The sequence below is a fragment of the Lepisma saccharinum genome, chromosome 13, assembly GCF_977018435.1.
Source record: "Lepisma saccharinum chromosome 13, izLepSacc3.1, whole genome shotgun sequence".
NCBI classification, from domain to species: Eukaryota; Metazoa; Arthropoda; class Insecta; order Zygentoma; family Lepismatidae; genus Lepisma; species Lepisma saccharinum.
This window is the reverse complement of record NC_139241.1, coordinates 14,248,846-14,262,541: the sequence shown is the minus strand read 5'-3', so window position 1 is coordinate 14,262,541 and position 13,696 is coordinate 14,248,846. Positions and strand designations below refer to the sequence as shown.

General features: G+C 36.1%; 1 protein-coding gene across 3 annotated transcripts in view; it reads right to left on the bottom strand.

Annotated features, from left to right (window-relative positions):
* The window catches only part of LOC145997184 (diacylglycerol kinase theta), a 262,475-nt gene that overhangs the window by 40,434 nt on the left and 208,345 nt on the right, over nt 1-13,696 (bottom strand). For all 3 annotated transcript variants that reach the window (XM_083133895.1, XM_083133897.1, XM_083133896.1), the window contains 3 exons: nt 10,822-11,015; nt 5,293-5,505; nt 506-640 (listed from right to left, as the gene is read on the bottom strand). In XM_083133895.1, the coding sequence (XP_082990021.1) occupies nt 506-640; nt 5,293-5,505; nt 10,822-11,015 (542 nt within the window). The remainder of the gene's footprint in view (nt 1-505; nt 641-5,292; nt 5,506-10,821; nt 11,016-13,696) is intronic.

The window sequence follows — 13,696 nt, the reverse complement described above, 5'->3', positions numbered from 1 at the left end:
ATCTAACCACACATTCGTACACATTATTAGCATTTTACCAACTAGGACGACATTAACAAACAATGAAGTCAGTGGCTTGTAACCACACATTCGCATTTATCTCGAAAATGGCTCATTTACAGACCCAAGTTTACTAAGACTTCTTTGCTTCTATTATCGTGTACTTTTACATGTGTCAGTTTGCGCTATTACTTATGAGACACCCTGTATATGTAAATATGCACAGTGAAAATTTTGTTTAAGAAGAGCTGTGGATTTTGTTTAGATTCATCTTGCCTTTACTTGGAATAAACAGGAGTTCCATTTCTGCTTTAGAAGTATGACACATATGATTTTGTATGCATCAATACAGAGCTCGTATTGACGTGGAGTTCTCATTTTCCAGACTGAACTTTCACCAAGGTTTTTACTCCATAATCAGGGTGTGTACATGCCTATGTTAAAAAGTATTTAGAAATTATCAAAAATATGACACTGATTTGAGCATTATGACTAATTATCTTACCAAGAAGATGTTTATCATCATAGCAAGATTCCCTTAAAGTATACAATGCCTTCACAGCCGTAGTTGAGTCCTCATAGGTTATGACCATAGATCCATACTCATAATAAATTGGGCCAATGGAAACAAATTTATTTTCTGCAAGACAGTAAAATAAAATATTTTTACTTTTCAAACACTAAGATATCTGCTCCTAATATGCATTAAATAATCATTCACATATTTACTTTTATTATTGGACTACATGCAATATGCCTATATTGAATTTTCTAAAGAAAAATATTTGTATATTTAACAGACATACAGGGTAGAATTTTTTCTTTGTATATTTAACAGACATACAGGGTGACCACAAAAAAGTTGCCTACTCAGAGCCCTCTTCGAAGCAATGCCTTGCACTGAAACTTGGTAGAGAGGTAAATACTGATGAAATAAAAAGTTTAAATTTTCATAAACAGGTGCAAGAGAATGAAGAGAGGTAGAGCACCTGGAGTAGATGAAGTGCCAGTGGAAATGATACTAGCAGTAGGAAGTGGCTGTACAGTGTGTTGAAAACAGTGTGGCAAGAGAGAGAAGTGCCAAGAGATTGGACAAAGGGACTAATAGTTCCCATATTCAAGAAGGATGACAGAATGAAATGTAAAAACTACAGAGGAATAACACTTATGTGCCACTCAGCAAAGGTGTACGAGAAAATATTAGAGAAAAGAATAAGGGAAGTAACAGAGCTGAACATGAGAAAGGAACAGTATGGATTTAGAAGAGGCAGATCAACAGTAAATCTGATATTCACCATAAGGCAATTACAGGAAAAGCATTACGAGTATGGAAATGATTTGATTATGGCATTCCTAGATATGGAAAAGGCATACAATAGCAAGGGCAGAACAAAGATTTGGAAGAGAGAAGGGAGTCGAGGAAGAGATAGCGTGTAGAGCACATACAAGGCCAACCAGAGCTGTGTGAAGAAAGAACGGAGTGGTTCAGTTTAAGTAATGGACTAAAACAGGGAAGTTCTCTTCCCCACTGTTCTTCATAATTACAATGGATGCAATTAACGAAGAGGTGGGGAAGAAGATAGGAGAGGAAGAGATGAAGGCCCTGTTGTTTGCTGATGACCTAGCAATATTGGGGAACAGGGACGAAGAAGTACAGACACACCTTGACAGTTGGAATGAGGAAATCAGAAGAGCAGGAATGAAATTCAATGCAGAAAAGAGCACTGAACCAAGAATAAAGATGGAAACGGAACAAATGAGGGTAGTGGAGAGTTTCGAATGTCTAGGAAGCATAATTGAGAGAAGTGGAAGAATAGATGAGGAGGTAAACAGAAGAGGACAAATTGGTGGTGGACTATATCAAAGTGTTCACAGATTAATATGGAACAGGGATGTACCTATGAAATGCAAGAAGGTAATATACAACAAATACTATGTGCCAATAATTATATATGTAGCAGACTTGGGCAATGAGAGAGAGAGAGAGAGAGAGAGAGAGAGAGAGAGAGAGACAAAAGAAAGTTGCAGGCAGTGGAGATGAAATTTTTAAGGAGTATTTTTGGGAAGACTAGAAGGGATAGAATAAGGAATGAGGAGATCTGACAGACAGTGGGTGTGGTGAAGCTTCAGAAGAGGATAGATCAGGCACAGATGAGGTGGTTCCGACACATGAAGAGGGTGGATGCAGAAAGACTACCAGTAAGAGCTTACAATGCACAAGGAGTGGGACTAAGCTCACGGGGGAGACCAAGATGTCAGTGGAAAGAGCAGATAGCGGAGAGTGTTAGGAGAAGAGGACAAGATTGGAACACCGTGGAAAGAGAGGAGTGGTGGAAGACCAGGAAAAAAATGGAGAGGCTTGACTTCTATGCTGACCCAGCCAGAGGCAGGAAACTGCAAAGGATGATGATGAAGATGATGGGGTGCAAATGTGACACTTAGAATTAAATTCCCTCTGGTGCTTGATTGAAGCAATGGACTGCAGTGAAACTTAGTACATTGGCTATGGAGACCATGGGAAAGAGAATGCTGATGAAATAAAAATAGTTCCAATTTTCACCACCGGGTTCAACTGTGGCACTGAAGTAACAACAACAAGTAATTTGAGTTTGTCGGAACAGCAGTGATCAATATGCACCCTGTCAACATGAATGGCCCTTAGGAAGCATCACGTAGTGTGATCAATGGTCTAACACAGTGTTTCTGGGGATGTTGTTCACTGTGTAAGATTTCAGCGCCACATTTCGACCTGGTGGTGAAAATTTGAACATTGTTTTTCGTCTCCAATCACTTCCTCGTGGTCTCCATAGCCTCTATACAAAGTTTCAGTGCAATCCATTGCTTCAAACGAGCTCCAGAGGGCTCTGTAGGGCAACTTTAATTATGATCAGCAGGGAACGGATTTATATGTACTAAAAATGCATTAAATAAGAAAATACATATTCAGTTATTTTCGCCAAAATATGGAGTTAAATATGGACTTAAAATTGTAAAAATTTACCTTTTTAATAGTATGACACTACACGAGCTACACAAAATACAGTACATTTACATTGACATTAATTGTAAAACTACGCAAAATGTGTTTTCATTTTCTGTTTCCACAACAATGGATAACAAAATTTTGTTTAAGTGTTCGAATCTGAATTTCCTTCTGTTAGCTCTTAAGATGGATTCATATTGACTAAAACTGCATTCAATATTGCAAGAAGTAGTAATGGAGTGTATTTCAAATTCACAATGTCTGCTGGAGTTAACATTGCCAAAATAACGTTTGCAATAACCAGGAGCCCATGCTTGAGCCCTCATTCTCTATTGTTGACAACAATGTAAATAAACAGGAATTTCAAATGTTTATTTTTTTGTAAAACACTTGAAATTTTGATGGTTAGCCATGCTGTCATGAATTAATTCACTAATAAACTCCAAAAAAATATGAAACACATATATAATCCCTAATATGTAATGCAATATGAAGATATGTTTGTCTATGTAAAAGTTAAAGTGTAGTATGTGTATCACATTCTATCTCGATAAGTTCTACAGGGTGTTTCCATGACCACACACATTCGGGTCTGGCCTCATAATACAGCATTTTTACCTCAGGCCTGCGGTTTTTGGTTGTTTTTCAAAAAATCATAGAAAATAATATTTTTAATTTGTTTTTATTTACCACACATTTCTAACTTCCTCTTTTCAATGAAAAAAAATTTGTTAAATTTTCTTTTCATTTTCAGACATTTTTGAATATTTTTTTCAGCAATGTTTTGTGAAGAAAAAAAATGTATATCATTGTAACAAATGTTAATATAGAGATATTTTAAGTTCATAATCTGGAAATTTCAATAATTGACAATGCAAAAACTACATAAACTATCAAGACATCTTTAGAATCTTGCATAAGAATACTTCTGATCTGCACATAACAAAAAATAATTACAAATTACAGGTAATTAGCTTTTGTATGAAAAAGTATAAAAACTTTCAGGAATGCAGAGAGCAACGTCACTGCTCGGGCAGTAAAATGTTGTGTCTTTTCTTGCCCACTTGCCAGTTTCTTTTTTGTGCCTGTCTCCACAAACTTTACATGACCTACAGGGCCTTGACTTTTTCTGTGTAGGGCCTTGGAAAATGTCGGCCTGTTAGCCTATCTGCTGTAGTTGACATTGATGTTTGACCTTGAATATCTTCGCCCGCTTTGATGAGTAGCGCTTCCCCTACTTGGATGATGAACTGTTCCAGAGACATATTATGATTTTCCCTGTTTATTTTCTTATAAATTACATGCCCGACCCTGTGGCCGAGTGGTTAGCACATCGCGCTGCGACGCCAAGGGTCGCGGGTTCGAATCCCGGTCGGGCTTGGTTGTTTGTGAATGTCCATTCATCAATTTCATCATTTCATCACTCATCCCCATCTTCGCAAATTAGCCAAGAGGCACAAAACGTGAAGTAAAATAAACTAAATCAATCAATCAATCGATTATAAATTACATACGCATTCACCTTTAACCTAATGAACAAATGGAATGCAGAATTTCCGCTATGTGGTCTGGATCTAACGACGCCATTCTAAACAATACAACGTACATCAACACGGCAACAAACAGTAGCAGGTGCGAGATAAAAATAGGACACGAGTCACCTAGCGGTCGGAATTTCAACCAAGAGGCTTGAAGGAACACACACATGAGACGAACTACGAACATAGCCCGTAGTTCAATTGGCAAAGCGATTGAATACCGCAGGATGGGCTATGCCCGTCTTTCGTCCACATTTACTTTAAGTGCACTGTGGGCTATGCCCATCGTCAGACCCCAATGTGTTAAAAAGTTATCAGCCAAAACTAGTTGGAGTTCCTTAGCGAGTGAAGAATCCTTGTTGCCTGTGATTTCGTCAGAACGACTCCAGGGATGTTAGAGGGGATGTGACAGAGCATCCTGCGATGCTGCCATGCCCGAATAAACACTGTGGGTTGACATTTTGAACACCTACTGTAACGTTTTCATCATAGAGTGCTACGATCCACTGTAATGTCAATATTAAATCTAAAAGCCACATCTTTCAGTCGTCTTATTCCAGTGTCATAGGCAACCCCAACTAGTTTTGGCTTATAACTTGTTATTGACACGTTTCCAGACTGGAGTTCCTTACCTCATATTAATACTTGGGTCATTCTCCATCCACCCTGCCAGTTTGATTCAAGGTCACAGAAACACCCTGTATACTACATGCGTAGAAATATCCAATGTATTGCAGTCAGCAGAACAAACATAATATCACAAAAACTTACCTTTTCCCAGGAACTCGATTAACAAATCTTCGTACACACGTTGCGAGAGGTTAGGAGGAAGGTTTCCAATGAAAAGTGCCAAATTGGGTCCATGAGGATCCTGTTTTAGTTGCAAATAAAGCCGCATCAGTTCCATTTGCCGAATGGAATCTTTCCCCAACTCCTTTATGATATCCCAAGGTTTCTCTTCAAAGGAAAGCACCCGTTCAGTGACTGCAAGAAAGATAAACACCTTGATACATGCTTCAGGACAACGTCACATTTCCAAACATCCTCCTTATAGTGCAGATCTTTCACCTAATATACATTTTGATTTGGACCACAGAAGAAACATCAAATGGGGCATTCCAGTGTCACGTGTGTGACATTTTGCACACAAAATTCAAGATTCTAGATGTGATATTGGATTAAAATATCCACAATGAGCTTATTTCACATATTCATATTTGCACTTGTGCAAATTACTCACTTTTGGAAACAATAAGTATTCTAAAAAAATAAAAATAGTTTACTTATGTAATGTGAGTATACTCCGTTTATAAAAGCAACATTTCGGAGGTCATACTGCCCCCTTCTTCAGGCTTTTTCTTAGCATGTATCAGTGCTCCATGCTGCATCAATTACGTCGAACAAGGAATAGGGTAAAAGGATTCACTTGGTAAAAAAACATAGTTAAAAACTTGTACATGCCTATATGAAGCTTTCCGTTTCCTATTTCTTCCCTCATGTAAAACCCTCGGAAACATATGAAAGTTAAAACTTTCCGCTGGGAACCATCGGGAATCAAAACGGACATTTGAGTAAAGTGGGTTTTTACAGTTTTAAGTTTTAACTTCATATGTTTCTGAGGGTTTTACATGAGGGAAGAAATAGGAAACGGAAAGCTTCATATAGGCATGTACAAGTTTTTAACTATGTTTTTTTACCAAGTGAATCCTTTTACCCTATTCCTTGTTCGACGTAATTGATGCGGCATGGAGCACTGATACATGCCAAGAAAAAGCTTAAAGAAGGGGCAGTATGACCCCCAAAACGTTGCTTTCATAAACGGAGTATACTCACATTACGTAAGTAAAAGATTTTTATTTTTTTTAAAAATACTTATTGTTTTTTATTTCACATAATTATGAAGTACTTTATGGTGTCTGCTAAAAAATGAGTGTGATGGCACAGGCTGAATGCATGAGAAGCATTAACAAAAATGCATTACGTGTGTGACGATTTAAAAATGTAGCAAACTTTGACTTTATTTGTCCGTGAAGCATATAGGCTGCAGATGTTAGTAACTTTTCTTTGTGAAATGTGCATTTTATATGCATTCACAAATATCTAAACTTTAATGCAATTACAAACAATAATAATTTCCATATTAATTCATATTGTTATTTACATAGAGTAGGATATTTTCGTGGTATGCCCCAAATATTTATTTAAGAGGTGTCTAATAACTATGTTCAGTGATTTCAGTACTTTAGTAACAAAATCATTGCAAATAGGTTTCAGGCATTTGTGAAACAATAGAAGTGCTAAAATAATTACTGTGCTTATGATTATTATTATATTTTATCTAAACTAATGCATTTGTTTTAATTGAACAACATTGCAAATACAGCAATATTAAACACATATTTACAAATTTATAGCACCTAGCATATTCTAGAAATACAAACAAAATAGATGGCCATAGATTATTATAATTTTTCTTGTATGTATGCATTGTTTGCAATGTAGAATTATTTCTCTCGTAGTCTATGGTTATTACGAGCATAAAAACACATTATAACACCATTAAGCCTTGTTTCCATTATTATGAAAAAATATAAATATGCTGACCAAGGCAGTAATTTATTTTATTAAAAACATAAACTAAAGATAACGTTTCAACCTTCTAGCAAGGTCTTCATCAGACTCTGTATCAAGTACAAAAGTAACAAGATACCAAAAACAGGGCATTATATACACAAAACATTACTCCCTCCAGACTAATAGAAAGTTGTTTTGGAACTTTCTCGCAGGTGGCTTTCACTATACTTTCACCTAAAAGGCGAAAAATATATACTTTCATATAGAATGTGGATTGGGCTTTATATATCACGCTCTTTTTCCTTCATTTTCTTCCTTCTCCTCTCCTCTTTCTCTCTTGTCCTTTCCACTCTTTCTAACACTTTCTTCCATTCTTTGTTTAACTTCAGTCCCCCATTCCAGTTCATTGTGTCTTCTTCACCTTTCTTCTCTATTTCCTTGGCTTCCTTCCATTTTCTCACTAGCATTCTCTTCTCCCTTCCTATCTGCTTAGCCTCATCCCACTCTATGTCATGTCCTGTTTCTCTCGTGTGTTTAAATATCGCATTTCTCTCTCTCTTAAGTCGTACATCATCCCTATGTTGTTTCAACCTATCTTTCAGTCTCTTTTTCGTTTCTCCTATGTACACACTCTGACATTCTTTACATTTTACTTCGTAGATAATTCCTTCCTCTTCCTCTTCTCTGTTTTCCTTTTTCTTGTTTGCATTCTTCGCTATTCCTAAGATGCTTCTCCCTCCCTTCCTGTAAGTTTTAATGCCCGCTTTCCTAAGCACTTTGCATATCCTTTCTGTGGTCTCCTCCATACTCCTTATTCCAAACCACCTCTCTTTTTCTTTCTCTTCATCTTTTTCTTTCTCTTCCAATTCTCCCCTTCCTCTTTTCTTCCTTCTTCTGTTTATGTCCAGTCTATCCTGCTTCTCATAGATAGACTGGACATAAACAGAAGAAGGAAGAAAAGAGGAAGGGGAGAATTGGAAGAGAAAGAAAAAGATGAAGAGAAAGAAAAAGAGAGGTGGTTTGGAATAAGGAGTATGGGGGAGACCACAGAAAAGATATGCAAAGTGCTTAGGAAAGCGGGCATTAAAACTTACAGGAAGGGAGGGAGAAGCATCTTAGGAATAGCGAAGAATGCAAACAAGAAAAAGGAAAACAGAGAAGAGGAAGAGGAAGGAATTATCTACGAAGTAAAATGTAAAGAATGTCAGAGTGTGTACATAGGAGAAACGAAAAAGAGACTGAAAGATAGGTTGAAACAACATAGGGATGATGTACGACTTAAGAGAGAGAGAAATGCGATATTTAAACACACGAGAGAAACAGGACATGACATAGAGTGGGATGAGGCTAAGCAGATAGGAAGGGAGAAGAGAATGCTAGTGAGAAAATGGAAGGAAGCCAAGGAAATAGAGAAGAAAGGTGAAGAAGACACAATGAACTGGAATGGGGGACTGAAGTTAAACAAAGAATGGAAGAAAGTGTTAGAAAGAGTGGAAAGGACAAGAGAGAAAGAGGAGAGGAGAAGGAAGAAAATGAAGGAAAAAGAGCGTGATATATAAAGCCCAATCCACATTCTATATGAAAGTATATATTTTTCGCCTTTTAGGTGAAAGTATAGTGAAAGCCACCTGCGAGAAAGTTCCAAAACAACTTTCTATTAGTCTGGAGGGAGTAATGTTTTGTGTATATAATGCCCTGTTTTTGGTATCTTGTTACTTTTGTACTTGATACAGAGTCTGATGAAGACCTTGCTAGAAGGTTGAAACGTTATCTTTAGTTTATGTTTTTAATAAAATAAATTACTGCCTTGGTCAGCATATTTATATTTTTTCATAAAAACACAGTTTTTCATTGCGACGTTTCAGGAGAAAACACACTCCCTTCAGCAGACATTCATTTTTAGTTTGATTAGAGATACAGTTATAACAATGGTTACATTTTTTTAGTTTGATTTAAAAAATTTAAAATTTTAACCATTGTTATAACTGTATCTTTAAACAAACTAAAAATAAATGTCTGATCAAGGGGGCATATGTTTTCCTGAAACATCACAATGAAAAACTGTGTTTTTATGCTTGTAATAGCCATAGACTACAAGAGAAATAAATCATAGATTATTATCGTTATAATAATAATAATATGTGTTTCACAAGATTTAGCAGCCAAGAACCCCTTCTGCAATATATTTCTACATACACGCCTGGTTCTCATGCTTTTCATTCACATGTGAGGTGCTTACAAGTGAGTTAGTATGCAAGCACAGAGTACCAACAGAAAGAGTGTTTTCAGTTATACAGAATGTTTCAGAAATAATTGAGCGATTGCAAAAATTTGTTGCAAGAAAAGAATTGAACTTATGTTAAGGCGAGGAGGGACAATTATACACTAGTTGTGCATTTATTTCAATATTGTCGGATTTGGCACTGCTATTTAAAAAAGGGTTTAGTATGCAAGAGTATGAATTTCTCTTCATATTGCAAGTAGAAACTCTTTTTCAAGTTTATTAGTAAGCTAGACACGATGTTTGAAAAATATGATTAATAAGTATTTACAGAATCCCATGTATTCCTTATGGAAATCAACTTCAAGTTACAGCTAATGAAATGGGAATTTAGACTATTCCTACTACTATGACATAGTTCAATGTGTTCTTTTTCCGTTCAGTATTTTTCTACGTCATTGGATGTTTGATATTCCCGAGAGAACGAATAAAATGATGGTCCCATAAACCTAATGCACTTCTCCTTGCCTCATACGGCCATCCTGGCAGTGTTGCCAAACCTGATGTGCATAAAAGAACTACATTTCACCATTAATAGAACTAAAGATGAACTAAGATAGAACTAGATTAACAAAGGTTGCACAAAGTGCCTCCTAGGGTAATTTTAGGTGTCAGAGGGGTGGGGCACTGCTATTACCGTTAGCTTTAAAGTTATGTCAATTTATTCTTAGTTTTCACCGCCTAATTTGGTGGCATCACCCATCTCAATAATCCAATGATGTTCATATGAAATCGAAAGTAAAGGTTCCCAGATAATAATATTGTCATCTTCACTTTAGCCACAGTGCTATATATAAAAATAGCTGGGGAGGAAAGAGGGGATGAGTGATGCAGCCTATATATGAATATCACGTGCAAAATGTACACTCATGGCAAAGGTTGGTCTTTATGGGCCGGAGCCAGTGGTGGCATCATGGTGGGGCAGACAGTTCACAGTCAAATGAGTGTACGAAAGAGCCAGATCTGGCTACAAAAGAGCGAAGTTGGCAACAGTGATCGGCAGCTGCCGCAGCGAGAAAGACCTAGGGGAAATTGTCCCTCATCGCCTTAATGAAACCATACCCGATAGAGGAACGCAAACAGTTTTTTTTGACACTTACAAACGTTCAATGTGTGCACCACAGGTGACATGGCACACATTGAGACGATACTCTAGTTCATGCCACACTCGCATCAACATGGGACTGTTGATAGTGTCTGTCACTGCCATGATACGCATGCTTCTCTACGTATGAATGTAAACTCTTCGCTAAACAAGACACAAACTGTTTGCTTTCCTCATTTGTTCTGGACTGGTTTAATTAATGTAAGTTGAGTAGTTTACTTGCAATAATTTTTTTTAAGCCCTCAATTATTTCTGAAACACCTGGCACTTGTCTGCTTACTAGACCATTGCATTTTCTATTGATACCATGACTAAGATTGGAAAAGGCAGCTTTCCTTACCTCCTCTGTCCAAAAGAATCTCGCTAAGACGGTAATCTTCACTACAGGAGTTTTCAAGGCCAAATTTCCGCATGGATTCCTGAATGATGTCCGAAGCAGTGGTGTCACTGGTCACAGTCACTATGCAATAGGCCTCCGACACTTGCAGCTTCCCAGAGTACACTCGCACTTCTCCACTGTCGTTATCACGGTCCCTTTTGGTGGGTAAATAGACAAAATATGCTCAGATAAGGCATAACTTACATACACTGCATGAAATTATTTCACTAAATAACTCAAGTCCAGTTTAGGCAAGTAATTACTTCTTTTTAATTACTCAAGCCTTCGCCACATCATGTGGTTTCCTCAGGAGTTAAGTTCAGAATAGTAAAAGTTTAAAACATGTAAGAGATAAGTTGGATTAAAAGATATTAAATTGTAAGGGAAAATACAAACTAGAGTGCCCTGTCACTTACTTTCTACTCCACCTCAGGCTGGCAACTGTTGCCATCTCAGGCTTTATTCAAGGCAACTGTTGCCAACCTGAGATGAAGTAGGAATCAAGTGACAGGGCACTCTGAATTATCTTTTACCTTCCAATTTAATCTCTTTTAACATAACTTATGTTTTATATATCTCAAACTTTACTATTCTGGACTTAACTATTGAGGAAACCAGAACAAATTGTAAAAAACTTTTCTAAGATAGTCTTTGAGGTAATAGAACAGAACAGCTAAAAACAATAACAGTGAAATAGGGGAAATCATACAGTCCCGTGCGAATTAATCAGAACAAGATATTTTTATGCATGATAGAGTCTCAAACTTTACTATAGTTTCATGATGATGAATATCTATGACAAATCGTGTAATACAAATTATGTAACAGAAAGAAGAACATATTAGCTATTAAGAAATATTACGAATATGTAATTTATTGTTTCTAAATAGTGTAATTGATGAATTAGGGTATAAGTACAAAAAAAAATACATAAAGTGTGTAGTTATTGTCGTATTTCAATTAATTTGCATGGGACTGTACGTGTGTGTGTGTGAATTCGCCCACTAATAAATGTATGAACGTTGAGAAAATATTTCAAATAAAGTAGGCCAATCAGAAATGAGGTCTGCAGTCCCATGCGAATTAATTGAAATATGACAATAATTACACACGTTACACACACATCCTTCTGAACACCTTCAGTATGTCCAATGTACATGTACAATACAGGAACTATAAATGAAATATTCTCTTCAGTATTACATGTAATATTGCATGTAGTGTGTCTAGCTTAACATGTTGGTTGTAAATAGAAATTTCATTCCTCTTGATTAACAATTTACTTTTATATCTATTTCTAAACCTAAACACAGTAAAAAAAATTCTCGTATGTACACATTGATTGCATTGTAGAATTATTTCTCTTGTAGTCTACGGTTATTACAAGTATAAAAACACAGTTTTTCGTTGTGACGTTTCAGGAGAACACACACTCCCTTCATCAGACATTTATTTTTAGTTTGATTTTACAGCAATGTAACATTGGCAACATCCAATGTATAACTGATTCTTTTTTGTTTAAAAAAAATTAACTGTATCTTTAATCAAAATAAAAATAAATGTCTGATGAAGGAAGCATGTGTTCTGAAACGTCATAACGAAGAACTGTGTTTATATGCTTGTAATAACCGTAGACTACAAGAGAAATAGCTAAACACAGTAGATGTTTCAAAACACCTATTGATCTACAGAAGACAGTTCAGTAGAGAAACTTCAGTATTACAAGAGTGTTTTCAGCTTAAGGTGGTGGATGTAAATATTACATTTCATTCCTCCGTATTAACAAATTTTATTTATATCTGTTTGAAAATCTGAACACAGTAGATATTTCAAAACACCTATTGATCAACTGAAAAAAGTAGACAGGATTTTCAGCAGGGCAAACTCACATCCAGAGCTGTAATCAAGGGTATATGGCGGCTACACCGTACACTATATGGTTAACTTTACTAATCAGTGTATACATTATTCTGCTACAATGCATGCACCTTCGATTTTCATTTTGTTTAAACTTATTTATGTAATTTGGCCATGCTCCAGTGAGCTTATTACTGTCAAACATTTCTAGTTTCATGTGATTGGGAACATAACATCAAGAAAGCCCACCAGTGATCCATTTAAGCCTCAGAAATATGTGAAGATATGGATGCAAAACCACCATGCTGCAAATGACACTAATTCAAAAGCTTGTGCAAAATGTTCTAGTGGCAGGTGTGGTGACATATCAATGGGGTGTTTTCAGGTTCACAGGTAGAAACAGATCCAGAAGAAGATTATTGCTCAGTGTAAGTTGTGAGTCTTCAAAGTGTTTTTTCTCAAGTTTTCCATTTTAGTATCGTGACCAGTATTGTTAAAGTTATTAACGGTATGCAAATTGACAAAAGCAATATCAACAAGAAAATAAGATACAATAACATGTTGTACTGGAGCCTATAAAATACTACTGCAGACTTTACATTTAAATGCAATCATTAAAATATGCATTTCATATTTTTTTATTTTTAAAATAATTTATATCATCATCATCAGTGTTCTACCATAAATGACATTTTTGTAGTGGTTAAATAGTTTCATCCATATATTTAATGAAAACATGGTCCACTCTGTTTCTTGAAAGTTGGCGTAGATCTATAGGTGTTTTGAAATATCTACTGAGTACAGGTTTTCAAACACATGAAAATAAAAAAAATTCAATAAGGAAGAATGAAATGTAATATTTATTTACAGTCACCATCTTAAACTAAACACACTACATACATCTCTCTCTATATAAAAATGGATGTATGTGTGTAGGTGTGTATATATGTTTGTTCTGGCATAACTCTCGAACGCCTGG